Source organism: Trichoderma virens (genome assembly GCF_000170995.1).
Source record: "Trichoderma virens Gv29-8 chromosome Unknown TRIVIscaffold_4, whole genome shotgun sequence".
In the NCBI taxonomy this organism is placed as follows: domain Eukaryota; kingdom Fungi; phylum Ascomycota; class Sordariomycetes; order Hypocreales; family Hypocreaceae; genus Trichoderma; species Trichoderma virens.
In genome coordinates, this window is record NW_014013745.1 from 885,121 (window position 1) to 911,468 (window position 26,348).

General features: G+C 51.1%; 12 protein-coding genes across 12 annotated transcripts; 4 read left to right on the forward strand and 8 right to left on the reverse strand.

Annotated features, from left to right (window-relative positions):
- Positions 1 to 39: 39 nt before the first annotated feature.
- TRIVIDRAFT_185984 (uncharacterized protein) lies at positions 40 to 912 on the reverse strand (the record flags this gene model as incomplete). The annotated part of the gene is made up of 4 exons (XM_014103217.1): positions 40 to 199; positions 255 to 318; positions 382 to 495; positions 799 to 912. The coding sequence occupies 4 exons, from the start codon at positions 853 to 855 to the stop codon at positions 165 to 167; spliced, it is 270 nt and encodes an 89-aa protein (XP_013958692.1).
- A 173-nt stretch (positions 913 to 1,085) lies between these two features.
- Positions 1,086 to 1,931, forward strand: TRIVIDRAFT_84510 (uncharacterized protein; the record flags this gene model as incomplete). The annotated part of the gene is made up of 4 exons (XM_014103218.1): positions 1,086 to 1,239; positions 1,302 to 1,317; positions 1,391 to 1,453; positions 1,524 to 1,931. 4 exons carry the CDS (start codon positions 1,177 to 1,179, stop codon positions 1,661 to 1,663), a joined length of 282 nt encoding a protein of 93 aa, XP_013958693.1.
- Positions 1,932 to 1,967: 36 nt separating this feature from the next.
- Positions 1,968 to 2,479, reverse strand: TRIVIDRAFT_30906 (uncharacterized protein; the record flags this gene model as incomplete). The annotated part of the gene is made up of 2 exons (XM_014103219.1): positions 1,968 to 2,093; positions 2,159 to 2,479. 2 exons carry the CDS (start codon positions 2,477 to 2,479, stop codon positions 1,968 to 1,970), a joined length of 447 nt encoding a protein of 148 aa, XP_013958694.1.
- Positions 2,480 to 3,109: 630 nt separating this feature from the next.
- On the reverse strand, positions 3,110 to 3,576 carry TRIVIDRAFT_61281 (uncharacterized protein; the record flags this gene model as incomplete). Its single annotated transcript, XM_014103220.1, has 2 exons — positions 3,110 to 3,182; positions 3,242 to 3,576. The coding sequence occupies 2 exons, from the start codon at positions 3,574 to 3,576 to the stop codon at positions 3,110 to 3,112; spliced, it is 408 nt and encodes a 135-aa protein (XP_013958695.1).
- A 375-nt stretch (positions 3,577 to 3,951) lies between these two features.
- On the reverse strand, positions 3,952 to 7,995 carry TRIVIDRAFT_84515 (COPII component protein; the record flags this gene model as incomplete). The annotated part of the gene is made up of 3 exons (XM_014103221.1): positions 3,952 to 4,146; positions 4,213 to 7,732; positions 7,787 to 7,995. 3 exons carry the CDS (start codon positions 7,993 to 7,995, stop codon positions 4,102 to 4,104), a joined length of 3,774 nt encoding a protein of 1,257 aa, XP_013958696.1.
- A 987-nt stretch (positions 7,996 to 8,982) lies between these two features.
- Positions 8,983 to 10,752, forward strand: TRIVIDRAFT_31465 (uncharacterized protein; the record flags this gene model as incomplete). The annotated part of the gene is made up of 5 exons (XM_014103222.1): positions 8,983 to 9,042; positions 9,106 to 9,209; positions 9,282 to 9,669; positions 9,734 to 9,880; positions 9,955 to 10,752. 5 exons carry the CDS (start codon positions 8,983 to 8,985, stop codon positions 10,750 to 10,752), a joined length of 1,497 nt encoding a protein of 498 aa, XP_013958697.1.
- A 535-nt stretch (positions 10,753 to 11,287) lies between these two features.
- Positions 11,288 to 12,296, reverse strand: TRIVIDRAFT_189800 (uncharacterized protein; the record flags this gene model as incomplete). The annotated part of the gene is made up of 3 exons (XM_014103223.1): positions 11,288 to 11,852; positions 11,908 to 12,205; positions 12,281 to 12,296. 3 exons carry the CDS (start codon positions 12,294 to 12,296, stop codon positions 11,288 to 11,290), a joined length of 879 nt encoding a protein of 292 aa, XP_013958698.1.
- A 1,134-nt stretch (positions 12,297 to 13,430) lies between these two features.
- On the reverse strand, positions 13,431 to 14,258 carry TRIVIDRAFT_119111 (uncharacterized protein; the record flags this gene model as incomplete). Its single annotated transcript, XM_014103224.1, has 1 exon — positions 13,431 to 14,258. A coding segment is annotated over one exon (828 nt), but the record flags the coding sequence as incomplete, so codon positions are not given.
- A 710-nt stretch (positions 14,259 to 14,968) lies between these two features.
- On the forward strand, positions 14,969 to 15,369 carry TRIVIDRAFT_139570 (uncharacterized protein; the record flags this gene model as incomplete). The annotated part of the gene is made up of 3 exons (XM_014103225.1): positions 14,969 to 15,007; positions 15,063 to 15,268; positions 15,324 to 15,369. Coding segments are annotated over 3 exons (291 nt in total), but the record flags the coding sequence as incomplete, so codon positions are not given.
- Positions 15,370 to 16,872: 1,503 nt separating this feature from the next.
- TRIVIDRAFT_189802 (uncharacterized protein) lies at positions 16,873 to 19,491 on the forward strand (the record flags this gene model as incomplete). The annotated part of the gene is made up of 4 exons (XM_014103226.1): positions 16,873 to 16,935; positions 16,994 to 18,628; positions 18,690 to 19,170; positions 19,454 to 19,491. 4 exons carry the CDS (start codon positions 16,873 to 16,875, stop codon positions 19,489 to 19,491), a joined length of 2,217 nt encoding a protein of 738 aa, XP_013958701.1.
- A 668-nt stretch (positions 19,492 to 20,159) lies between these two features.
- On the reverse strand, positions 20,160 to 21,150 carry TRIVIDRAFT_229887 (uncharacterized protein; the record flags this gene model as incomplete). Its single annotated transcript, XM_014103227.1, has 3 exons — positions 20,160 to 20,324; positions 20,396 to 20,806; positions 20,900 to 21,150. 3 exons carry the CDS (start codon positions 21,014 to 21,016, stop codon positions 20,160 to 20,162), a joined length of 693 nt encoding a protein of 230 aa, XP_013958702.1.
- A 657-nt stretch (positions 21,151 to 21,807) lies between these two features.
- TRIVIDRAFT_30070 (uncharacterized protein) lies at positions 21,808 to 23,228 on the reverse strand (the record flags this gene model as incomplete). The annotated part of the gene is made up of 2 exons (XM_014103228.1): positions 21,808 to 23,105; positions 23,180 to 23,228. 2 exons carry the CDS (start codon positions 23,226 to 23,228, stop codon positions 21,808 to 21,810), a joined length of 1,347 nt encoding a protein of 448 aa, XP_013958703.1.
- Positions 23,229 to 26,348: the final 3,120 nt, after the last annotated feature.

Consider the following 26,348-nt stretch of genomic DNA (forward strand, 5'->3'; position numbering starts at 1 on the left):
TGCAGCTTCATCAACGAAGGCGGTAGCTCACGAGGTCATAGTAAAATATTGAGCCTATTTGCTTGCGATTGACTACTTCATTTTCTTGCAGTACATGCGGAGCCTGGCTGCTTAATCTATGTGAACACCCATGCTTATGTACCCCGCCGTGTTAAATATGAAATTTAAGCATCGAGCTTCACGGGGAAGTTACCACCCTCTGTTGGACACACAATCAGCTTCAAACCTCAAACAATCGTGTAAAGGAAACATACCGCGCTGCTCGTCCCATCGCTGGTACCATCCAGAGGGGCACAGTGATCGGTAGGCCAACCAGAACTACACAATGGTTCAGTATACTCAGATGCGCGCATAAGTCACAGCTCCTTCCAGTCCCCGTACCTGACGGCAAGGCGCAAAGTCCTCTCCCTTGGCGATGATGCACTTGTGGTAGTCGACGTAGTTTTGCCAGCAGTGCTTGGTCTGGTTCACGTTGGGGAAACGGGCATCAGTGCCTGCGCAAGCACTCGAGTTAGCGACATTGCGTGCATATAACGAAGGTATATCTGCGAAGCGGGTCCTCCGGCGACGGGCAAAGTTCAAGCTATTCCAAGCTGCGGGTAAGCAGCTCGCAGTCAATGGCAACGCATTGATCGAGCTGCCCGCGCCGGTCGGTCGTCGTTCACGTAGAAGGGGCGCCTTGTTGGACGGTCTCACCAGCTGCAAAAACGCCGTTGTTAGCCTCGGGTCACTCAAGATCAGACCACTTTTTTTGGAGAGAGAGAGAGAGGGGATATTTTATCTCAGGCGGCAGGCCGTACCAGTGACAAACTTGAAGGGCTTGGTGACAAGCTCCTGGCCTTCCTCGTCGGACATGATGAATGATTCGGATTCGGCGACGGTGCAGGCGATGTGCGGGCGACAATTGCAGCGATGCAAGGGGAGGTTTGGGGTGGGAGATTTCGCTATGCGTCGAATGTTGGCAGCTTTCCGAATCAGATGTTCCGGATTGAAAATGTGTGCCTCAGGCGCCACCGGGCCAATGGGGCCATTCGGTGGGCGGAAGTGGGCCATTTGCTGATGTGGGAATTGCACCAGCCCATGAGATACTCTTGAACCAAACAATTCCTCTCACCAGCAGCAATTCTTTTGCGCCCGCCCTGAAGCCTCTCGGTCGAACCCTCTCCGCTCATCACAATGCGTCCTACTCTTGCTCTTCGGGCCTTCCGCCCTACGGCCCGCATGATGCGACCCGTCCCCGTAAGTGCAGCCGAGCTGAAGCTCCCGGTTCGAGAATCCCGGCTAACCTCGCGGCTATACAGAAGGAGGACCAGGCCGGTATGTGACGGCATTGATGCTCGCCGAGCAGCTCGGCAACCTTCAGCGACGCTTATTGACATGATTACCAAAGGCCACACCGTCTCCCAGCGCCTCCGCAAGCTCAAGCAGATCCCTGCTGAGCTGTACCCCCTCTGTACGAAAAGACTCACCCTCTCTCGCGCCCATTAAAGATGCGATGTTCTAACATGAGCAAACTCTCCTAGTCATCGTCGTTGGTTTCGCTCTGGGCGCCGCTGCCTACTCCAGCTCCCGCAAGTTCTTCGTCGACAAGAACCTGCGACTCGGCCGCCAGGGTGCCGCTGCCCGCGCCGCTCAGAACGAGGGCGGACACGGCGAGCACTAAATTGTCTAAGCTTTCGAGAAGCAAAGTCGTTGGTGGGATAATCTTTGACATGCGGCTGCTTGAAACAATGGATGGGGGATCAAGTTCTGTATATGTCGAGAAGCATTAGGGCGGAGTGCCGAGGAGAAACACAGCTTGCAAGTTGTTCCAAAATCTTCGGATCCCCATTCATGTAAAAAGGAATACAGTATGCCATGATATGGTCCTTCCAAAACACCGTCGCTATGCAAAAAAAATAATTCAAGTACTCCGTAAACCCATTGCAACCATCCCTTGTTCCAACCAACAGTCTCCTTTTTGAGCATCACTCCGGCTTTGGCCCCGCAACATCCAGCCCCTCGAGACCTTGCATGGGATCCGAGGCTGGTTCCTCCAGCTTTGCCTGATTCGCGACGTCATCTTCCGCCGCATGCTCAGCGAGCCAGCTCTCCTATACAGTGGCAATATTAACATCAATTCACAAAAGACCGAAATCGTAACAATTTCAAAACGTACCTGCTCCCAAACAGCCTTTTTACTGCCCAATCCCTCATCGGCACTCTTTGGCGCCCTTGCCTGAGACACCTTGATCACCCTGCCAAAGAACTCGGACTGGTCCATGTTGTCGATGGCCTCTTTCGCATCCGCACTGTCCTCAAACTCGACGTATGCAAAGCCCTTGTGAGGATCCGTAGAGTTTGGCGCGTCTGACTTGGGGAGCTGCACCTCGACGATATCGCCAAACGGGATGAAGGCGTCGAAAACGTGCGTGTTGGTGACGAGGGGTGAGAGCCCGCCGACGTAGACCGTGGCTTTCCAGCGAGCAGAGTCGGTCATTTTGTCAATTGGCTTTTGGCGGTTATAGCGATGAAGAATGGAAGAAAAATGGGCAGAGGGATGTGCCACGGGTTTTGGTGTTTTTATGAGTGAGTGTAAGCGTCTCAAAACTTGAATATGTTGGTGTCTGAAGTGAGGATAGCTTTCGTGCCGAGGTTTCGCCGATAAGGCATGGCAGCTTGAGTGAGGAGAGAGGCAATAGCCAGCTGCTTTGAACTATGGGTTACTGTTACAATTCAGAAGAAACTCCATTTCCAAGCTCCTCAGCCTGTTGTAAGAGATTTAAATAGAAAATTGCAAAACGCCGTGGATATGAATGCCTTAAAGTGCATCAAATGCAAGGCGCAAGCATCTAATCAAGCTCCACTACTTCGTGCCTTGCAGCTCCTTCATGTGACGGTCGTACCCTACACATGAACAACCGAATTCTCTTTCCAGCGAAATATAACACAAATAATCTCGTTTACACAACTGTTTGGCATTGTGATATGAGGTAATTGAAATTAAATAAAATTACAAGCCGAGTACTGGGAAAGACAAACATGGACCCTGATAGATTTACAAACCGACAAAACACCTGAGTGGAGAGACATGAGCATCGTATTTTACAACACGGAATCAAACCACGCATCAGTCAAAGTAACCCTTCAGACCGAAACCTATGGCGGCCCAAATACCCGCACCCACGGCAAACATGGCAGTCCTTTGCCATCACATCAGCATATAAAATCATTCGGCATCACTGTGTTCAGGACCACTTACTCAGCCCATTTCTTTCCTTTCCACACGATATAAACATCCGCCGCACAGATAATCATCGAGCTCAGGATAACCGTGCCCATAGCGTCCGTCTGTCCAGCACGATGCAGTGCAAACAACGTAGTAGCCATCGTGATATCGCGACTCCCAACTAACAAGCCCACAAGGCTCGAGCTAGCGCCAGCATCTGTAGTCTTCTCATCGCCTGTCGATGGCTGAAGGCTGAAGAGCTTAGCAGTGCGCTTGGTGTCGAACAGAGCGCCCGAGCCGAGGAGGGCGAAAGTGGCCGCAACGCTGAGCCCGAGGGTGTTCCAGGTGGATGGAGAGATGAGAGGCATCGTGGGATTAATTGGAAGGCGTTTCACAAGTTTAATGGTGTTTGCGGGGGAGATGGAGCAGTTGATTGACAGCCTGGAAGCACTCAAGATTAAGCCTTGTTCTTATACTGCCTAGCAGATAATAGGCAGCGCCACAGACTAAGTCTTGGCCGCTGTATGGCAGGCATTGTGAGCATTTTTGTGTTGAAAGGGCTTCTCCAAATCCAAAGGACGAATCAAAGGAGGGGAGTTTTCCCAATACAGACAGCTATGCGAGTTCAGCTGACTTTGCGGGGCGTAATCATGGGCTTGATTTGAGTCCGTGTATTTGGACAACTGGTGAGACGAAACCGTACCTGAGCCGGTCAAAATCACTGCGCATTCGGGGTCGGATCACTTGGTATCGCCAATCATCATTTATGTATAATCTAACTAATCGTGCCGCCCGCGGTTTTTAATCAATGCCTTGCATGACTTCGTGCCGCCAATAAAGCGTGTCAAATAAAACACCACAACTCTCCATGTACAGACAACATTAATGACTTATCAAGGAGTTGCCTTGCTCATGCTGATAAGTCGCTTAACTCCAACCTATAAACCGAGTTAGTAAAAAAGGACCTGGACCACAATTGTATTTTCTCAAGTCTTTCAACTTACCATCCAGTTACCGCATTCTTCAGTCTTATCTCGGTTAATTTCCATCTGCAGCTTTTGGGCTGTAGCGTAGTCCTTGGTTTGAATTGCGACGGCTAGCTGTGAAAGCTGCTCAATAGTTGAGGGCTGGACAAGCTCCTCGTTATTCAGGTGGTCGAACAAAATGTTCAGTCGCTTCTGCGTGTCCTTGACTTGAGGGGCAAATGTCGGAGGTGCCTTGGATGCTACCCGCTGCATATCTTGGCTCAGAATGTCCACCAACGCCTGAGCGTGAGCTGGGATGTGTGATCGGTCGCCGGGAGGATACTTTGCCGCCGGGGGTGGTGCGGTCTGCTGTGGTGGTGGAGGAGGAGCAGACGCGGCGGAAGGCGGAGGACCGGGACGACCCATCGGAGGGGGGCCAGTTGGCGGTGGCTGAGAGGCCGGTACCTGACCAGGAGCAGGGGCATATGGCGATGGGGCATATGGGCTGGGTGCTGCCGGTTGCTGTTGAACTGGTGGCGCATAAGGGTTTGCAGGGGGCGGAGGCCTGCTTGCCGGGCCGGGAGGTGGCGGCATAGAGGCAGTATACTGTCCAGGTTGCTGCTGAGTTGTCGTCACTGGCGCGTACCTGTTGGAAGCCGGAGGCCCGGCAGGAGGAGCGTTATAAGGGGAAGCTGTGCGTGGCATAACTGGAGGAGCCGCATGAGTTGGGATCGCTCCTGCTATGGGGGTTGGCGGAGCATATTGGTTGGCTGCCGCAGAAGAGGTTCGAGGTGGTCCAGTTACCGGTGGTCCGGCTAACGGGGACTGTACTCGAGGAGGAGCTGGTCCCTTGGGTGGTGGAGGAGGACTAGCCCTGGCACCGGGCCCATAAGGCGACGTTGATGATGGAGGAGGGGGAGGCATAGCTTGGCCCTGTTGAGCTCCGAAGGGCGACGCAATGGGCGTTACGCTGGGCGTTGACCTTCGCGGTGCAACCTTCGTCACCATAGGGACATCGTTCCAGTTCTCCATATTTTTGGCCTTTGATGGTGGAGGGCCCGATGATGGCGTTGTGTTTCTCGGGGGCCCACTGATAGGCGGTGGTGCAATGGGCGCTCCAGTGTATCCAAACTGATTCTGAGGCTGATAGCCCTGGGGTTGATAGCCCTGGGGTTGATAGCCTTGTGGTTGATAGGGGTTGACTGGAGGCTTGTACTGCTGAGTTGTGGAGACTGCTGGTGAAGTCTGCTGGAGCCCACCATATGGGTTCGTGGGAGCTGGAATAGGGGCAGGCTGAGGAGGCTGGTAGCCTACCACAGACGGCTGCTTTCCTGCAGAAGGGATCGATGGCGTTCGGCGACTTGTTGAAACCGGTGCAGCGGCAGGCTTCTTTTGTGTGGCCAGCTTCACGCGGCTCCTGGTCAGTTCGGCAGCTGGATAAGTGGCTGGCAGCAGATCGAGATACTTCTGCGCAACTTCCAATTTGCCCTGGCCAGCGAGGATCTCTGCGTATTCGGTGTACTTGTCGTATAGGGTCGCCAACTTCCAATCGTCTGTCTGTGCCAACTCTTTGTCCTGGAATTTGGCGACGTGGCGGAAGACAGTCACCTTTTCAATGAAACTCTGCAGCGACCGGGTATGGACTGAGAAGGTTGAATCGCCGGATTCCTCCTTCATTCCAGCTTGCTCTGATTCATTGAGCTCATCCACCCAGATGGTAACAACCTTCTCAAGCTTTGAACCCACAAGGTAGCAGAATGAGGCGTCCTTTCGTTGGCCCTGCTCGTTAATTCGGTCTCCTAGAGCCTCACAAAGATCTGGGAATTCAGAAGGATCCGAGAAAGTGCAGATAATGGCCATGGTCTCTTTCCAGTTCTCCAGATCTGCGTTGTATACAATATCCCATAGATTCTTGTCGACGACAGAGCTGATGAGACGCAGGTAGCTAGGGGTACCACTCTTGCGAGAGAGATAGGTAGACTGAACCTTTTCGACAAGTTCCTGGCCGCCACAGTTGGCAATGAGGAAAGCATCTGCAATACGATCCTCCTTTAAGCAGATATCAGTGGCCCTAGCAAAATTGCCGAGCATAAGAGCTCTTGTGATATCTTTCTCGACAGACGTATCGCCGTCACTGAAGAGGTGGAAAGGCTTATCGGTCTTGGCGCCCTTGTTGGCAGCCAGTCCAGAAAGGAAATCATCGCCATCGCCCTCGCCATCTCCAAACATGTTGGATAGGCGTCTGGGCTTGCCCTCCGCGTCCACAGGTTCCTCCTCTTTTGCAGGCGCCTCCTTCTCCTCTCCCTCTGGCGCGTCAGTCGAGGCTCCGTTTGTTAGGTCTTCTTGTTTGAAACCGAGATGCTCGACAATCTTGGAACGAGGATTTTCGCCAACAAGTGTCTCGATAACTGTCCAATCTGCCTTCTCCTCGTCGGTTTGAGCTTGGTCTTTCCTCTCTTGGCAAAGGGTGGCCACATCATTGGAGTTAAGAGCCTCTTGGAATTTTTCAATTGCAGATGAGACATCTGAATCGGCGGAGAACTGTGAGATTGCGAGCTTGGACGAGCGTTTCTGGCCAGCCTGAGTTGGAGATTCCCTGAAAACGACGAGCTTACCACCAAAGCCAAAAGAAGCACCAATGGGTCGCTCAAACCACTTGGGCGCCTTGGCCAATGACCAAGAGGCTCCCTGGGGTTGAGTCTGGGCAGCCCTGAAGAACTCCTCATCATCTAGGGGCTTTTCGTTGACAGCTTGAGACTTATCAGGGTTGGTGTTTTGAAGTGTTTGAATAGTAATTTTGCCGTCGAAGCTTGCTGTGGCGGAAAGATTGGGGTTGTGAGGGTGGAAGCGTGTCTGAAAGGTCCAGTTGGTAACCTCAGGCAATTCTCCGTAGCGCTCTGCCGTGTGTGGGTTCCACACAATCGTCTTGTTATCCTTGCCAGAAGAAAGCAACAGGTCGGGATCCTGTTGGCACCACGACAATGACAAGACGCCCTGCTCGTGTCCCTGAAGCGTCTTTTCCGGGGCATTAGAGTTGCGCAGGTCCCACAAGAAGATGACAGGAGTGTTGTCATCAGGGGTTGCCGTGAGAAGCTTTGTTGAGTTATTAGGGTCCCAAGCGATGGCGCTGACGGCTTTGCGGCTGTTGTTCAAGGTCAAAGATGCCTTCTTTGTCTTCAAATCCCAGACGGTCACGAAGCCACCAGGCCCTCCGGTGGCGAGAATGTGAGAAACCTTGCGGTTCCAGGCCAAGCAATCGATGTCATCGGATCGGGCCGCTGCGTTTCCTAGACGGAAGGGGTTCTCGATGTCGCCGATGTCGTAGATGAACAACTCGCCCTTGGCGCCAGCTGTGGCCAAGATTTGGGGCTTCAGAGGGTTGAACTGGAGTGCCTTGATAGCACCGGTGTGTTTCGTCGTCTTGGAGATGGAGGCGTCGGAAGCCCCAGTTTCGAGCTTCTCGACATCCCATAGTTCAAGGGTACCGTTCTCTAGAGCACCTGCAATGATTCCCTTGGGATGATCGGCGTCGGCAGGTCCCCAGGCAATATCGTAGAACCTAACACCCTTAGTAACCAGGCCAAACTGGTAGGGGAGAATGCTAAAACCCTACCTGGAGTCTGTGGTGATGCTGACAACGGGCTGCAGCTCGATGCCCTGCTCTTGGTTGTCGAGAGAGAGATCCCATATTTCTAGCTTGCTCTCGTCAGAGAAATCAGCGTCGACGGCACCGGCCTTTGTTCCGGTGACAACCATGGGCTTTCCGGAGCCGGGCGACCACGCAAAGGTGGCCGTTCGGGGGATATCTCGTAGGCGCACCATGGCGGCGGGGTTGCGGACGAAAGCAGAACTGGAAGAGGCGAATTGGAAAGGAAAGGGGAGATGGATGCCCAATCAAAGGCCTTGATGCAGCATTGATGGCTGGAGTTGCACAGCTCCCAGAATTTCTCTGAGCAGAGAGACAATCGTGGTGCTGGGAGGCTGACTTGGACAGATTCAAGGCCAGCTATGATGCCAGATTGCAGGCCACATGTTCGCATAGCTCCTCCCTGCCCAAAATCCGCGTCTGTGCTTTGCGACTAGCTGGCGACCGGTTCCTGCACGTGACGCCACTGCAGCTGCTGCGACTACTATTATCTGACGGTAGTAGGTACTGAAGCATCCAATGGATCTGTCATTGCTTCCTACAAGTAAATTACTATTGACAGCCCCATGGTAAGCTGAGAAACGTGAATTACATGAACAATGAGAAGAATTTAAAAATCTCCTCTAGTTGAATATCCAAGTTTGACGCAGCTTAATCCGCATGCCCAACAACATCAGGATGTACCTAGTAGATATGAGGCAATAAGACGGGGTTGTTTCGTGTGGGGGATCCAGATTGGGCTACCAGCTGCGACTCTGTATAGATAACAAGCCTACAAGACAGACAAAGTATCACACAAGATTGTGTATTATTAGGTATGATGATAGTTTTGTAATTATTTACTAGACTATACATTTTGATTAGCAGATACGTTGTTACGCAATTTTAGTCATTGAAGATCTGGACATAGAAACCGCCATTTAGCAGGGACGGAAGAAACCTCGGCAACAAGTCCTGATCTCTTCTCAAGTCATCCCCATACCTTTTGTCGTCAACGCTGCTTACATATCGCGCCCCCCCGGATTCTACAGGTAAATGTCCAAGATCTTGTTGTACATAATTCTCAACCGCGCCACTTCCTAGATTAATGAGCTACGCCTTTGGATTCTGCATCCTCACATTTTAGGTTGCCCTGTAACAGATCGAGTAAATTACTGCTCAGTATGGTTGGTGTCCCAGGACGATCGCGAGGTTGCATTACCTGCCGTAAAAGGAAGAAAGGAGTGAGTGCATCGTCACTTTCGCGCAATATTCGCCTTCAGATTTGTTAACCAGCGTCACCGCAGTGCGATAGGCGCACTCCTGCGTGCGATCGATGTGTTCGCGCGCAGCTATCCTGTGAAGGCTACGAGACGGATATGATCTGGCTCAACTCTACTGCAAGCACAGCGTCTAATCAGAAATGCTGTACACCGCCCCGGTTGGAAGAAGCAGTTTCAGGCATTCGACCGTGGTTGGTTAGCTATGCAAAGAAGAGACAAAGCGGTTCTCATGTTATTCTGCCAGATTCTTTCGCGAGATCGGCGAGAGAGCAGTTGTACTTTGGACTCTTCTGGAGTATTATGATACCTGACGGACCTCACTTTTCGCCCGAGTCTTCAGACTTATCTTCAGTTGGCTGGACAAGATTCATCGGGGACCTTTATAACACCGAGACTGCTCTTCGCTATGCAACAGTCGCCACGGCGACTTCCATTCTTGGAAGGATCAATAACGATGAACAACTACGACTGAAGGGTTTACAAGTGTACAATTGGACGGTTCAGGAGATGATCAAGGCCGTTAAGCAGCCGAGCCGAGCAAGGAGTGATAGCTTGGTTGTGGCGGCTCGAGTCATGGCGCTCTATGAGGTAGGTTTCTCTTGCAGAAAAACATGTCGTTCACTAGTTGATGCTGATAAATCATCTGCTTTAGCTTTTCTTTGGTCCCGACGGTGATCCGGGGGTGGCCGGATGGCAAAGACATAGCGAGGGACAGCTCGCCATGTTTCTTGCCCGAGGGCCAGAGTCATTTATATCAGGAGCGTCTCATCAGTTGTTCGTTGATAGTCGCATAAACATAGTAAGTTACGACTAACAGATCTCCATACTATAAACGAAACAAATTTACGAATGCCAACAATTACGGTCATACAGATTCGGTTAGCTATCAGACAGAGATGTTCATCTCCATTCAGCTCCGATGACTGGAAAACAATCCCCTGGACCATTACCGAGAAATCTACCAAAGACAAACTAATTGATATTATGAGCAGAATTCCAGATATACTAGCTCAGGTAGATTTACTATCTGAGGTTGGTACTCAAAACTCTGCGGATGAAATTCGAGAAAAGATCCTGCAGCAGTGTGGAGAGGTAGAGGTAGCCTTGGCAGGTTGGAGAGTTCATGTTGATCTATCCATCTATGACTATGCAATCACAGGTCTGCCCCTATATATACCGCAAGTCGACAGCGAGTTTTCATTACTTCACCTGAGCTGTGTCTACTGGAGCATCTGTCTAATGCTGTCATGCATCATAGAGTCCATATCTGAAGACTTGATGGTAGAAGATGTATCAGAAGACATGACAGACTCACCATATCTGAAGCGGCAACATCAAACATGTATAGGCAGCCCGGAACAATACGCTTCAAAAATTGTCAATTGCGTCCATCTCTTTTTTGAGCCAATGGCTGGTGCCGTTCAGGGCGGCTCAGGGCTCTTTCCTATGGTGTGCGCCTGGCGGTTCTATGAGCTGGCTGCTGAATCATCAGGTAAAAGAAGTGCTGAATTGCAGACTCTGTATGACCTATTTGGAAGGTCGTTTATGGGCAATCAGGTAGGGCGGTATCTAGCTCATCTACGAAAAAGCATGTGGAGGCATGATTTAGAAGCCCGTTGTACTAGAAGAGCTGGATTATCTAGATTGAAATACTGGATGGCCTGGGTTTAAAGAAGTTGCGAGCAGTGGGAAAATGCAAGAATGCAAATCGAGAAACAAATTGACAGCGTTACGAATTTTTAGAATACTTATCATCACTTCTTTAACTACCTATATAGTAGATGTAGCAGACGTTAGCAGATGTAGTAGCAATCTACGCATTTAGAACTACCTAGGTAGGTAGTGATAATAGGATCTCACAGTAATACTTTACAGCTGCTAAATATATTATGGAAGGATGTAAAAGGATATGAACGGAAAAGCAAAAGCAGTAATACAATATTATGTTATTCAGAACCTAGATATATATTAACCTCTATAGTCTAGATAATGTTGCCTATATACTAGCTTGAGCAGTGATAAACAGAGACAGGTGAATTGGTCAGGTTATTTATTCAATAGATAGATATGACATTCGTGAAAGGTGTACATGGTATTTCGTGACGGGGCATTGGATAGTTGCGAACCTGATCCGCATTAGGACGGTATGATGATTCTCTCTGGACGCCGGCCAGAGAATTATGTACAGTCGACTGTTGTTCCTGTTTCATCTAGAAGGGAGCACCTTTCTGACGTATTCCCTAACCAGCCGCAGCGCCGCCCTCACGAGATCTTCTAGCCGCCGGTCCTTTCGACTCCGCATCCAGAGGAGTATTATGCACAAGACGACGCAGTCGATCAGCAGGTGCTTCATGACGACGAAGATGAACCATCTTATCCAAGAGGGGAAACTCTTCTCCTTCTTCGACTTCCACTCCCGCCCCGTGGCAATCTGTTCGCGAAGAGCGGCGACTTCTGCCGTCAGCTTGGTGATGGCTCGCTCCATCTTCTTGGACCACCGGCTGTTTTGGAGGCTGATGGCACGTTCCTCTTCATCCCTTGCCACGGCATCTTCGTCGTCCTCGTCAATGTGCCGGCGGGAGCGCAGCTCGACGACATCCTGCTCACTCATAGGGCTTAGGATCTTCATAGGTCCATCGCTGCCACTCCTTGGCTGATGGAAGCTGTGTGTGGGGTCACTTGGATTGGCAGATGAGGAATCGGAACTGGGGACGTTGTCCTTGATCTGGTTCCAGACAAACTCGAGCTCAGCGACGAGCTCTCTCCCATCCCTGCTTAAAGGAGTTAGTTTCATATGCCAACATCAGGGAGGGTATCCAAGCTTACGATGTATTTGCGTATTTGTGCATTGTCTCGATGAGCGCCTCGACATATCGTCTCTTGGACTCAGTCCGGGTCAAGCCCTTTTGTGAATTCCACGCATCCCACTTGTCCCGCTCCTTCTGCAGCTCGTCCGGAGGCAAACCCGACGCGGCCGTAGGCATCTCCATGACACCATCCACGTCCCCCTCCATGGCCTGCTTGTAGAGGCCATAGAGCCGTAGCCGCTCGGAAGGGGGCGGCCGCGATGCTCCAGTCTTGGGTATCTTCTTGACGGTGTTTAGGGCATGGACAAAGACTCGATCTGCAGCATTGGGCGGTCAGCATGTACCATTGCGGGCTCGTGGGGGAGCAGATGCATCTGCCATTCTATACCCACCCACGGAGTCCGCCATCGGGGCGGCTATGACGGGGAGCCGTGCTGCTCCCAACGAGCCTGAAGCAACCTGGTGGAATCGCCCGGGAAACCCTCTTGCTTGGAATTGGTGTAAATCCCCGTCTTACTCTGCTTCTTCCGGAATGTTCTTTCTCGTGACCGCCAGATGGCAATTGTTGGGCGGAATAGGGCGTCGGTTGCGGATGGATTTGTTGACCCGGAAAGGCTGATTGATTGGCGATAAGGGCCGACGACGATTCGAGACACTGCAGTTGCAGGACAAATCGTCGAGGCTCAGCGCTGCGACAGGCTCTTAATCCGCAACGATGACGCAAGGCGAGTGGCAGGATGAGGATTCCGGTGATTACTTAGTCGTGGCAGGATAGTGGATGTCGAGATTATGTCTGCGGGCGTTCGTTGGCGATTGAGGCTCGGTCTGTCGTCCGGCTCGCAATTGAACCTCGGCGCGCTCGCGCTCCATAGCTCGGAAATGCTTTGACGCTACCGGCCAGGGGGCTTCGGCTGCTGAAAAGAGGGTGGCACAACCGCCTGCGCTGGGCCTCGCGTCATCGACTCGGGTATGCGATACCTGCCGCAGCACGTGAAAGTCGCCTGGGTGCTTAGTAAAAGGTACCTCAAGTGCAGACGGCGCCGGTTCTGCTTTAGTTAGGTCCAGTTTACCCCGGATTAGCTGCCCAACACATGAGAGGGCCTTGCATTGATTGCCGACAAAAGAAGTGGCATGCAACTCTGATCCAGTTAGATCTATATTTTAGATTTGCCTAGGTATCCAACGCTGCCTTACTGAAATTTGCAGGCTAAGGCAGCACATATCGGAAGATATCGAGTCCCCCCAAAACGTACCTATGATGCGACAAGTGCTCACCATAGCGAGACATTTCGCTAATAGTCACTCGATACATCGTCCCATTCCCCCATTCAGCTTCCACATCATAGCATTGGCGGTAGCATTTTGATGTACTCTATTCATTACAGCAGTCTGTTGTATGTATCTCTAACAGTAATAATCCAGCTCCAGGTTCGAGACCAAATCCACTCATTATTCTTAATCATGTAATGCACCCCAGATCGTATAGCCGTAACCGTAAAATGCATCACCTCATAGAAGGCTATTCACAAACGCATTCTCGTCTTTGGCTTTCATATACTGCCTCTTCTTTTCCTCATACGCCTGTATCAGTCGCTTGTTCTGCAATGCCGTCTCAGCTGCTTTCTGACCAGCATCCTTCTTGCTCAGGGCCGTGCCGACTGCCAATAGTCTCCCAACCTCGCCGTAGCCGGTAAGGTATGCTCCAACAGTAAACAGAGGCAGTCCAAGATTCTTGTCTCTCTTCTCGCCAGGTAGATCTTTGTAGTCAATCGTAACACCTTTGGTTACGATTTTCACGCTCAGCCGCTGCTTGGCACTTGAATCTGGTGCCTCTGACGCTGTCGGTTGAGATTCTGATCGTTTCTTTGCTGCCTCTGCTTTGTAGATGTCTTCCTTGATAGTCCTACCCCAGAGGGCCTTCAACCACTCCACGACTTTGGTCAGCCCATGTTGGGAATCCGAGAGAATTACTGCCGCTACATAAGCTTCGAACATGTCGGCTTGCGTCTTTAGTAAATCCTTGTCCTTTGATCTGCCTCGCCCTTGGCCTCTGTTATCACCAAAGCCATCTGGAAGCTTAGCCCACCGAGACATATCGTAGTGCCGAAAGTATTCGGCGAGAGTGACGTTTCGAATCAACCTCTCGCGGAGTTGGGAGCAAGCCCCTGAACGCAGCTGCGTGAACGTTTGATGAATGAGAGAGCTTGCGATTAGCTCCAGATATGCGTCACCTAGCCATTCTAGGCGCTCGTAGCTGTACTTTAGTCCAAGTCCTGGGTGTGTGAATACCTCATCCGCAAGTTTGGGGTCAAGAATAGGGGGTAGAGATGGCCATTCTTGATGGATTTCCGATGAGGACCAGGGTGTTACTCTGATATTAGATAACAAGGGTATGCTGGAAGTGTCTTGGGTGACTACCGAAACCTGTATTCTTCTATGTTAGTTTCTAACTGGCTGGTTGGATGATAAAAGAGCTGGAAAAGCCAAATGCATACCGTTGGTGTCGCATCAGTTACGGGTTGGGGAGTCTCAGATTCGGACACATCAAGAGATCCAATAATCTCAAATGAAGGAAGCAGCTGCTTGGTTAATCTAGATAGTCGTGATTTTACGCTCCCAAGCTGGAGCTCTGCAGGGTTCTTGCTCTGTGAAAACTGGCGCTTCAAAGACTGGAGACAATCTACTAGCTCATCTGCCTGTTCCGCAAGCAAAGTCAACGCTTGATTTGATGCCTCGGCGCTATTGACAAATTCATCATTTTGTCTGGGATCCCCAGTCTGCTGCCGCTTTGCCCAGTGATCCCCTTGGGATGCATTTGGTCGTTTAGGCATTTTATCTCTGACACCAACGCCGAAGATTATATGATGAAATTCCTCGCGTTTGATGTGAAGAATCCAAGATGAATTGACAGCGATTTTTGGGGCGAGTCGACTGACAGCCCAAACAGCAAGGCCCACATTTTGAGCGCGCAGAAGAGACTAGGCCTAACACGGCTTAGCCTATTTTCTTTTGATGTGCGCATTCAAACTTCAATTCAACGTCAAAAGCCGATGCCATCATTGGAGATCAAGCATGTAAAGATGAGTGTCCCTCGTGCGCGGTTGTTAGACTTGATGAAGGTAAATTCTCCCCCGAAATTGAATTGCTTAGCAATGGCCAGCTGACTTGCTACAGGCGCAATGCCAAGTATTCGCCACAACGTTCAACCCTGAGGGGGTTCGCATGGGCAACAAGGTCTTGCGACAGCGACTCAAAGGCCCAGCGCTCGCCGCTTACTACCCCCGGAAGCTGGCGTCGATTAAGGATGTGAAGAAAGAATTTGGTCCAGTGCTTGCCACGTGGGATGACGCCGAGGAGGATCGATTCGAGTACATTGAAGAGTAGGTGCATCAGGACGAGACTTGAAGAGACGGTCGACTAAAACTGCAATTTTAGACTCAAGCAACGTGGAAAGAGTGCACCGAAGAAGAAGAAGGGACCTCCTGGTATGTTGTAGCCACCATATCATTGTTTGTTTTTTCCTTGGAATATCTATCAGCTAATGATTCTGCAGCTCCCACCCCAGGAAAGAAGCGATAATCGACGCACTATCAGTTGTGTGGTGGCACCTCCGCTATTATCCATGTCCGATTCACATGAATGCAGATTTATGTTATCATAGTGGATGGATATTAAAGAGAGGGAAAAAGGCGTTGAAGGATATGGTGACTCAAGGTTTTGTGATGCCACTTGAGCTTGTAAAATCGACTGTACTGTACAATTACCCCCTTAGCTCGGGTCAGACGGCCTGACTCCGTTGCGAGATGAAAAAAAGAATTTTGTCTTAGACAATATGGATATGAATAGAGGCTTTGTGTCGACTAGAGACCGTCGCCGAATGGAATGAGAAACGTCTGTTGAGAACATTCAAGGTTTCTAGTGTCAGGCCCAACTACGCAGTGACTCTGATGCCAACCGAGGCGGTATTAACCTTGGAAATTCCACTTCTCATGAGTCATCTGGTGACTGGATTTGTAGTCGGATAGATTGCACTTCGTCGTCGACGCCTTAACGAAACAAAGCGCCGAGGGCAAACAAAAAAGGGAACAATATCGGTGTATAATGGCGCTCTTTGGAAGCTCGCTGTGATTCACAGAGGATTTTGCTGCCCACAGTTCTCAATCCACCAGTTCTCGAAGCGCTAAACATGTCCGCGAAATAACTGATGCATCTTCTTTCGCTCTCTCTTTTTCTTTTTAATGCATTTCTCGAAACCTGGTACCTTAAATACGTCTATCTACACTCACCAAAAGGCCATAATGAACGCAGCCTAATATCACATATATGTGCCTGACCTTGGCTGACGTATAAATCCTGCCTTGTCTTTTGGCCTTAGCGAGTAGCAGACAAGGCGGTGGCCCTTTTTGGCGATAAAAAACTGGCAGCCGCCGCCAGCTCCTTCCTCAAGCTGCCTGACAGGCCGTTCTTTCACCTGCGACTATAACCGACCACTAACATCTACTTCTGCAATCTCTGTCCCGTTAATTTCTCCTTCGTCTACACCACATCTCAGAATCGTCCACAAAATTTCCTTCTCCTTTCACTCTTTCAACTTTGGCACATAAGCTGCGCCTAGTCTAGCCCTCTCAGGGGAGCTTTTCTATCCCAACATAACTCGCCGCCGTTTCCTCTCTGCCCGTTATCTTGCCAATCCCTTCCGAGTATTTCCTGCGGATGAAATGTCGACTTCCGGCTCCTCTGGATCTACTCCTCAGCGCTCCGTTACATTGTCAGCAGGCACACCTCAGAAAGACATGTTGGTGCAGGCAGGAAATGTACTCCCAACCACTGCAGCTTCCAGTGTAAGTTTCTTACCGTCCAATGATCTGAAGTTTGCAACAATACTACAAGCGCCGAGGCCTTCGATTCTAGTTGGGAGTATGACAAACATGATGGCGTATCTCTGCTTACTTCCTTATTCTAGGACACTGGAACTGGCAGTACAATGAAAGAAAGGGGTATTTCGCCATTGACTACATCAAAATTGGCAAATCAAGGTTACCCAAAGGTAAGCGCTTCTATCACCTGATTTCGTGGCTTTCTTCATACTCACTGTTTGCGTAAAGGCCGCCCATAATCTGCCCACTAACAACTCCTATCATATGGAAAAGACGTTCGCGAGAATTCCAGAGCAGCAAATTTCCATCAATCAACAGAACCAGACCGTCAAACCGGTGGAAGACGAAGGCTCCTTCTTGAGAGTCTGTGACCAAACCCCTCCAAGCACTTCGCTTCCCATCACTCCAGTGACCGAAGGTTTCTCTGGCACAGCCCCGACTACGCGACCGGCCAGTGTTACACTTGAAGATCCTCGTCCAGATGCTGAGGAAGTTTTCCGCTTGAAACTTCAGCTGGCGCAAGCCCGGAACCACATCTCCAAGCTAGACCAGGAGCTTGCCCAGTCGCGGTCTGCCAAGGAATCTGACGCGGCAATCCCTCGCACCGAAGCAGCTCCTCGGGAGAATATTTGGAGCAGAGGCACCCCAGATGACACTCAGTCCGACACTAGTGATTCTGCCTCAATTGCCGCACTTAATCGTGCCCGCGGAATTTGGGGATCTACAAAGGCGTCCTTTGCCAACAACAACCCTCTTCATCCACCTGCTTCTGAGCCGTCTCCCGCTCACTGGTTTGGCGGTCGAGGATATAACCAGAGCTGCTTGGACCCAAACTCGCCCTACGTGCTAGTTGACAACCATCACTCTGAGCGTCAAGCCCCTGAGCACGACATCACCATGAGACCCCCATCGAATCGCCGTGGTGCTCGCTTCGACAGCCGAATGAATTCGAATCATCAGTTTGGAGGTTCTTTTGTCAATCTCAGCGGCCCAGCTCATCAAGTTGACTCGGTCGGAGGCCCAGTACCCTTCCCAGTCCCAGGCGCTCACGTTAGTGTTGGGCCAGCAATGGCTCCGATGGGCATAAACATGTATCCTCCGTTTCACCAACAAGCAATTGGCACTCCTCTTTCTCCCCATGCCTCAGAGTTCACCTCAAAGGCTGGCTGGAAGAATGAGGTACCCAGCAGTTCGATGGAGATCACTCACTATCATCCACATGCTGATGAAAAGCAGGTTGTTCCATCAGAGGGACCAACCTATCTCCCACCAACGGAGCCTCTCAATTACCGCCGGCTCCTCGATCGAAACGTGAACTGCAACTGGAAGTACATAGTTGATAAGATTGTTTGCAACAACGACCAACAAGCTTCCATCTTTTTGCAACAGAAGCTTAAGGTGGGCACGCCCGAGCAGAAGTATGAGATTGTCGAAGCCATTGTAGCCCAGGCGTACCCCTTGATGGTCAACAGGTTTGGCAACTTCCTTGTCCAACGCTGCTTTGAGCACGGAACCCCTGAACAGGTCATTAAGATTGCCGAAGCCATTCGTGGCAACACTCTAAACCTTTCCATGGATCCCTTTGGATGTCACGTTGTGCAAAAGGCATTCGATTCGGTCCCAGAAGAATACAAAGCAATCATGGTCCACGAGCTCCTCCGTCGAATCCCCGAGACTGTGATTCACAGATATGCCTGCCACGTCTGGCAGAAGCTATTCGAGCTGCGATGGACCGAATCTCCTCCTCAAATTATGAAATTTGTCAATGAATCTCTTAGAGGAATGTGGCATGAAGTTGCCCTTGGAGAGACTGGCAGTCTTGTTGTTCAGAACATTTTTGAGAACTGCCTCGAAGAGGACAAGGTCAGTGAGATCAGGAATTTCTTCGAAGGTGGCCGTAACCATCTAACAAATGCTCAATTAGCGTCCCTGCATCGAAGAAGTCCTCGCCAATATCGACATTGTGGCTCACGGTCAATTTGGGAACTGGTGCATCCAGCATATATGCGAGCACGGAGCTCCCCCAGACCGCAGCCGCGCCATCGACCACGTCATCCGATACGCCGCGGAGTATAGCACTGACCAATTTGCTTCCAAGGTGGTGGAAAAGTGTCTCAAGATTGGTAGTGCCGAGTTTCTCGGTCGATATCTTGATCGGGTTTGCGAAGGGCGCCGCGATCGCACTCGCATTCCTTTGATTGACATTGCCAGCGACCAATACGGAAATTACCTTATTCAGTGGATTCTTAACAACGCTTCTCCTCAACATCGTGAGATGGTTGCTGCCCATATTCGAAAGCACATGGTCTCTCTCAGGGGGTCCAAGTTTGGATCTCGTGTGGGGATGCTGTGCACCAACCACGCGGTGACGACTCGCCCCGGCCCAGGCGTTGGACCCGGCATGGGTAGCAGCCGCATCGGAGGACCGGGACCAGCCAGGTTCGGGACCTCTTACCGTTGATACGGTATTGGAATCGATGGTCTATAAGTGTGCGGGATGCTACCTACGACCTAGCAAGCCTTCCCCTAGGCGACTCTCGCAGCATCGTTTGTTTTTCTTATAGCCCATCTTGCCGGTTCGCATCATATCTAATTTCCACCCTTGTTGTTCTCGCCCAGATCACAAGATGACACAAAGAATTTGTCGACTTCTTCTTATGAACATTTTCCCATGCAATCAATTTACAGATCACCCGTCATCCTACGCTCAGCTGGCTACTGCCTGACTGGGTGCATTGGACACATTATGGTTATGCATTTTGAAATATGCAGGAGACTACATCTGCTAACCGTAAGGACAACATTCTCTTTGACAAGAGCTCAGATTGCATCTCGACATGTAAAGGCGATAGCATATTCACTTAGGACGGTTCGTACCCCCTGCATTTGAAGACGAGGCTGAGCTAACTGATGGCTTGGTAGAAGAAGCCCGATGGTCATTAGAATATTTTAATTGAGAGAAGGAAAAAAAAGAAAGAAATGGGGGTAGCGGGAGTGTATCACTTTGATGAAAACTGCATTTTGTTTTGCGCGGCGGAGAGAATGGAGGGATGTTATACGGAGAAGACTTAATTGTGTTAATAGTTGCAACGCTCTTTATTACAGGATTTCTCTTTTTGTTTTGACTGCGGCGCCTGCGTGCCTCAAGCAGATGGGGGCCGTAATTTCGAATAATGATGCTAGGACGTTTAATCAAGACAGAATTTCAGGTTGAAAGGGGTATGCGTATTAATTCGTGACCAGATATTTTCAGCTTGACATCAAAATGCCACACTTGAACAGGGAACGTGGGCTATCTTCATCCACCAGTAGACGCCATGAATGCATTTCGATATTAAGAGCCAGATGGATCTTTTGTCTCCATCGCCTTTGAGCAGTCGTGACACTGCCAGCATCATGAAGTCTCTGTTGTGGCTGCTGCCGTGTTCTGTGGCTCTACAGGAGGGAACTCGAGATCAAGAGTGTTCTCAACACCACCGGCAGCTGCCTCGGCATTTGCAGAAGCCTCCTTTTCCCAAGGCTTCCTGGGAACGGGCCGTGATCCAACAGGCTTCACCGTCTATAGGGGGTTCATGCGTGAGTATAGGAGTAATACACAAAGATAAACTGAAGATAGAGTTTGGTACTTACAGCATCTCGTTCAATAGTGTTGGGAATCTGTCTGATACCGGGAATTGGCTTGCCCTCCTGGAGGAGCTTGATCATTTCGGCGAAGCCAAGGGGATAAGACGGTTCACCCTCGCCGGAATGAGGCTGCGCGCTGCGATCAACGTAGAGATCGGCCTTGGGGGCAGCTTGTTGCCATGGGGTTGCGGAAGAAGAAGACGGCGACGGCGACGATGGCTGCTCGTATTCTTGGGGGATGATGTGCGGGGGTTGGTGGTCCGGGTTCTGGGCGAGCCAGGCGTGGTAGGCGGAGAAGTCGATTTGGACGCCGATGCGCTGGGCGTAGTAGAAGATGCGGGCGTGGGTGGCGATGTCGCGGAGGGAGCCTTGCGGGTTTGAGGAGTTTGGGGCGCCTAGGATGGCGCGGAGGCCGGACTTTGATGAGGATGTAAGTGAGATGAGGATGAGGATGATGAGAGGAGGAAGTGGGGATTATGAGAGAGGGTGGATTGGGGGTTTTGGGCGTACGAGAAAGGCAGCGTCTTTGGTCCAGGGATAGGCGTCAAAGGCTTTGAAGACGGCGTCTTGGTCTGTTAGTGAGCGGATGCGGTCTGCGCCTGGATATGGTTCCTGCGGCTCTGCCATTGTCTTGTTGTTTCTGGGTGTGGGTTTGTGAGGGGTTTCGGTTTGGCTGCTTTATGAAGGGCTGTCTTTATCTAACAGCCGAGTGAGACGTCATGCACTGAATATCGTACAAGAACAGCGGAAAGAAGGCAGAGTCAAGGCGAGTCAAAAGTTCTATGAAGTTTAGTTTCAAGGGACTCATGAAAATGGGCTTATAGCAAAGTAGTTGGCTCACCCTCTCACTGCATGTGAAGTGGGTGAATGGCGGGAGGTGGGCAAACCTCGGCCCCGGTTTTGGTAATGGGTTTGGCTGATGCCATTGGCTACTTTAAGTGAATGGCTGGGGAATTGCTAACCACCAAGAGAAGAACAGTTATTCGTCGAGGTACCAAGAACATCAACTTACTGTGTCTACTCATGCTTATTCACAAGGCATCTGTAGAGGGTAAACCAAATCATGTGCTACATCGCTCTTTTTGATGTCCATCTATCTAGCATTGCGTCCTATGGATGCCCACTTAACATCTCATATCGGGAATCATAGGTAGTACTAATAATAATGATAATAATCACCCACACAAAGCCCCCTCACTCTGCGTTTCCTTTTTCCAGCCAGAAATACACCAGATGGGCCACACATTATGCCTCCACAACCTTTTTATCTCTCCGAGTATATGAGTATACAACGCCTCGCAATCGTCCCATGAAATAGTAATGTCCCGCCAAATATTCGAAACGCTGGTTTTGACAAAGGAAAAAAAAAAGACAAAAGGGGAAAATGCACGTAAAACCTTGGCCGTCCCATCGCGAGCTCAACGTCCTTCGAGGGCAGCAAGCTGGGCAGCCAGGTCCCTATTCCCCACCAGGAGTTCTTCCAACCAATCTGCTGTCATGGTCAACATGGTGCTTTTGCTGAAGCCGCCCCCGCTGAGTCCAGGAACAATTTCGCACAAATCATCAAACCCTTCTTTTATAAGGGTTCGGCGCTTCTGTTCGCTGCGGATATGATTTTCTCGCTTCTGCTCCTCTGATAAGTTTTCGCGCGGCGGCTTGACTCCGTTCAAGGCTGACTTCCGTCGCTTGCCTGCCATACCGGCTTCCATGGGTGGCGATGAAATGGACCCGTTGCGATCGCCCTTAGCTTTCCTTCGCTTGGCGGCAGCAGACTTGTTTCCGTTGGCACCTTGATCCTCGCCTTCTTCTGTGCTATCCTTCTTGATCTTGCTCTTCCGTCTCTTGCGAGGGGGTGCGTCATCGTCGTCGTCTGGTCTCTCCACGGACTCCGATTTATCTCTATGTAAGCCCAACGAGAAAGTGGATTGGCCGTTGGTCGGACTATTAGGACGGGTTGTTGCAGCGCTCTTGTTGGGTTCCAAGCACTCGAGGCACTTGAGCTGCTCCTGATGCTGAGTCTCGACCGTTTCCTTATTCGCTTCGGGTGTATAGCCCTGGGTAAGGTTAAAGTTGGAATCGGAGCCCCATTGATAATCCGCGGGGATGGCTCGGGTGGTGGAATTCTGGCGTCCTTTGGATCCCCACATCCACTCTGTAAAGGTATTATCAATCTCGGTGTGCGCCATGCCTTTGCGGCTCTCCTCTCTGAACTCTTCCAGACCCTGGTGGCGGAGGTGGCCAACTGGAGGGCCAAGGGGCCGCCGCGGGGCAGATGAGTCGTTGTTCTTGTGAGCTCCACGCATACCAGATCCGTTTTGCATCAGGGTGGCCGCGGCGTTCAAAACATCGTCCGAGGGGTGTTGCTGGTAAGTATTTGGCTGAGAAGGGGGAGGTGGTGGTGGTGGCATTAGATGTGATCCAGACATGGCCATATGAGAGCCATGGGAGTCGTTGCTATAATTTAAATGTGATTCTTGGCCGAGAGGCGCGGCTGATTGAGATCCATAGGAAGTGGCCGTTCCCATCAACTGTGGAGGCAGGTCGAACCACGCATTGTAATTCAGGCCTTCTCCGAAAGAGGGCATGTTGTACTGGTTTGCTGTCATGTCGTCGAAAAAATCACTGAGGAACTTGCTATCGGTTTCGCTCAGCAAGGGAGCGCCGGGGGCCGGCTCGGGGGCATCGAATAGAGGTTCCTGATTGCCATCGACGGAATCTGGAGGGGACAGCGTCAGCATGGCTCTAAAGCTAAAGTCCTACGCACAGCAGGCGGTTGGGGACAAAACACACATCCGAAGGGCATCTGGAAAGGATCGGAATCGGGCTGCGACGAACCCATCCTGCTGGGAGGCTGCCGGACGGCGAGCATGGGTGCGCCTTTGCAAGAGAGATGGAGACGGGACGAGGCCGTGAAGCTTTGCGCTGGACTTAGGCGAGGAGCAGTGGCAAGAAACTGGCGCTACGAAAGCCTTGGCCTCGGATGGACATTTGCGATAGACGGCTGATTCTATAGGGCGCACGCGATCTTAGTTCGAGAAGCACATGAAAGAAGCTGGGGGGAAATCCGGGGTAGCGGAAAAACGACGACGGGGGGGATCGAGGTTTAAAGGTCGAAGCAGAATATGAGGTGAGGCCAAGTTGGAGTGGGGCGCAGGTCTGTCTGTTCAGCGGCTGGGTCACGGTTTCGGTGCTTGTCCAGGTAGTGTCCAGGTGGTGTCGTGGTGGTGTCCAGGGGGGGTTGGAGGGCCCAGCAGCGCGCTGGTTTTGGCTGGTGCACCGCTAAAACGGGTCGCGGTTTGCGGCACAAGGGAAGTGGGAGTGGATCCGTCTGGTGCTGTCACAGCCAAGTCTGCTGAGCGTTGAAGCACCTTGTGTTGACAGCTCAGCTCTCAGACAGAGCACGACGACTCAGCTCGGCAGGGCTTTACAGAAGCAAGAACAACTGGCAGTCAAGGGCGGCCAACGGGATGGGAAAAGCTGGCAGCGTACGAGTACTGTACCAGCCGGTTGAGGCGTCACTCCACTCAACAGGCGACCCCACGAGGGGCACGAGGACATGAAAGGAATCCAAGTTCCTGTACGAGTACTTTGCCTGTAAGCAACAAGGAAAGGAACCTGGAGCAAAGCAGGCAATCTAGGTGCAGAGGCGGTAGCGGAGCCCTCGGGCTGCGGCTGGGAGCCTGTACTTGTACTGGCGCATAAATGAACGTTGTTGCAATATTGCTAGCGCTCGGGAGGCTAGGGTCGTATTCATTGATTGATTGATCGATTGACTGTTGGATGCTAAGGAACTACCCAAGGTACTAGGCAGTTGAGGCTGCTCTTCTCCACGCGCTTCATGCAACACCAGCGGTGGCGGTGGGCATGAATCCGCTTGCTTGTCGGTTGCGGCTGTGTGTCAATGGTACTAGGTATGAAGGAATCGCCATTGCGGTCGTATTATTGTCTGGACCTGTACGAGTACAACCGTCTGCCGTCTTGGGGGATGAACCAGGGAAAAAACCAAGCACCCCTGTCCCGTCAGGCCCGCTCTCTTCAAGTCACCTGGTGGGTTTGGGTTTGGCAGAGGCGTATGGAGTGGCCCTAGCTGCAGCCAAAAGTCTTGAGTTGTCTGGTGCAGGAGTACTAGCATGGAACACTGATTGCCTAGTAGCACCTAGTAGATAGGGCGCTTTACCTCTTTATCGAGGGCTTTCCAGCGAAATCGGTACTTACAGGCACTTGACATCATTCCTGGTCATCCCTTCTAATTTGCAGCGCAAGCTGGTCCCCCCAATACTTTATCTTGTACCTCCAACCCAGTTACTCAATACCCCCCGTTTTATTCAACCAGCTGCCTTTCTTCGGCTTTGCCCACTATGCTTCAAAGCGAGCATCACATGCCATTTCGTCATTCCCTTTCTCGGCTCACCCAAGGGCACAAGACACAATAATGATGAGCAGCAACGAACATATGACGGAACGCTGAGATGCATCTAGGAACAGGCCTGCCGCCAAAATGTTCCGTACGGAGATATGCACCCCCTCCGTTGCACTGCTTCCTACCGACCTGCTCAACTCGGACGTGCCCGTAAAAGTCTTGTCTCAGATGGGGGTATTATTAGATTTGTTGACGAACTTTGGTTGGCGTTGCAATCGAATCAATAAGGGCCCCCATGCAATGCCGTTCAATGATCACCATTATGCCGAAGAATTATAGTTACACCGTTCAGTTACAGTCATCTTAATGTCCTTTTTTTAGGGCGAGGCGTTCATGTAGTCTGCAATTGGTTTGCCGTGTTTCCCCCCCTGGCCCTGGTTGCCAGATCAGAACATCGGTCTGTGCCTCCTGTGCCTCGGCCGAGGTTCACGAAATAGCTACTAGTCATGGCTCCAGCGTCGCAAAGATGCTTCGCCTCCCCCCCTGGCATTTCGATCTCGAAAAGAAGGAAATAGAAGGAGAAAAACATAAGTTCCCGCGTTCGGTGGAGCTCGGGTTCGTGGCATGTCGCCTTGCAGTAACATCGTCTGAGGTTAGCGGTTGATTGATCTGAGGAGCCGGTGCCCCAGCAGAGATGCATCCCTCCCTGATTATGCTTGTGCATTGTAGCATGCAGATAGCAGTGATGTGAATAATATGAAGAGCTAATGAATAGGGATATGCACCCCAAATTGGTTACCACCATCCCGTGTTCCAAAACAAAATAGTGATACCAATATCAGATGCCAAACGTAGCCATAATAGCAAGGTTCGTAGATAACGAGCAAATGGTACGGTAGGTATCTGGCAGAGATCAATCTACTAAAAAAAAGTACCCAGCAATCGTAGCAGATATTATACAAAAGTACCCGGGAATAGCATCGGGTACTGCATTTGAAGAACCGGTAGAGCAAAATGCAAAAGAGTCGCATCCGGCAGCTGCTGGCTACTCTGCCGAGGCTCCAGATTCGAGATTCACACCCTACCCGTATGAGGTTGAGGTTTCGCTACAAGTACTCGTACCTGCTCTACGGCCCTAGTGCGCAATGCTTAAAAAAAGGTCCCCTTTAAACGTTCAACGCCAGAAGCCAACGAAACAATCGGCTTTCTCCTAGCTTGCCAATTAGCAAATTCTATGCTTTGCGTGTATTCCAATCTTGGTTCTTCTTCGAGACCGTTGTCGATTGTCCCCCTTTTTTCTCTTCCCTGCCACCAATAGCCGTGATACGATAGTTCGCACCTACATCATCGCGCTGAGAGGCGGTCGCGTCACACTCCCGCATCAAGCTATCAAAGCCGCGGCAGCGCCAGCAGATCCGTTACAGGCATCCCCCAATCATCCAAAGCGAGCGGCGCGTTACACCTTACGAAACGCCATTCGTCTGCCCTGAATCTTTTGGCCCGGGCACTGCTTCAGGCAGAGGTCCCTGCGGCCACTCCGTTAGGCGTCTCGTCTCTGCCCAGCTGAACTCGCCCAAAACAGCGTTTGCCGGCTCTCCA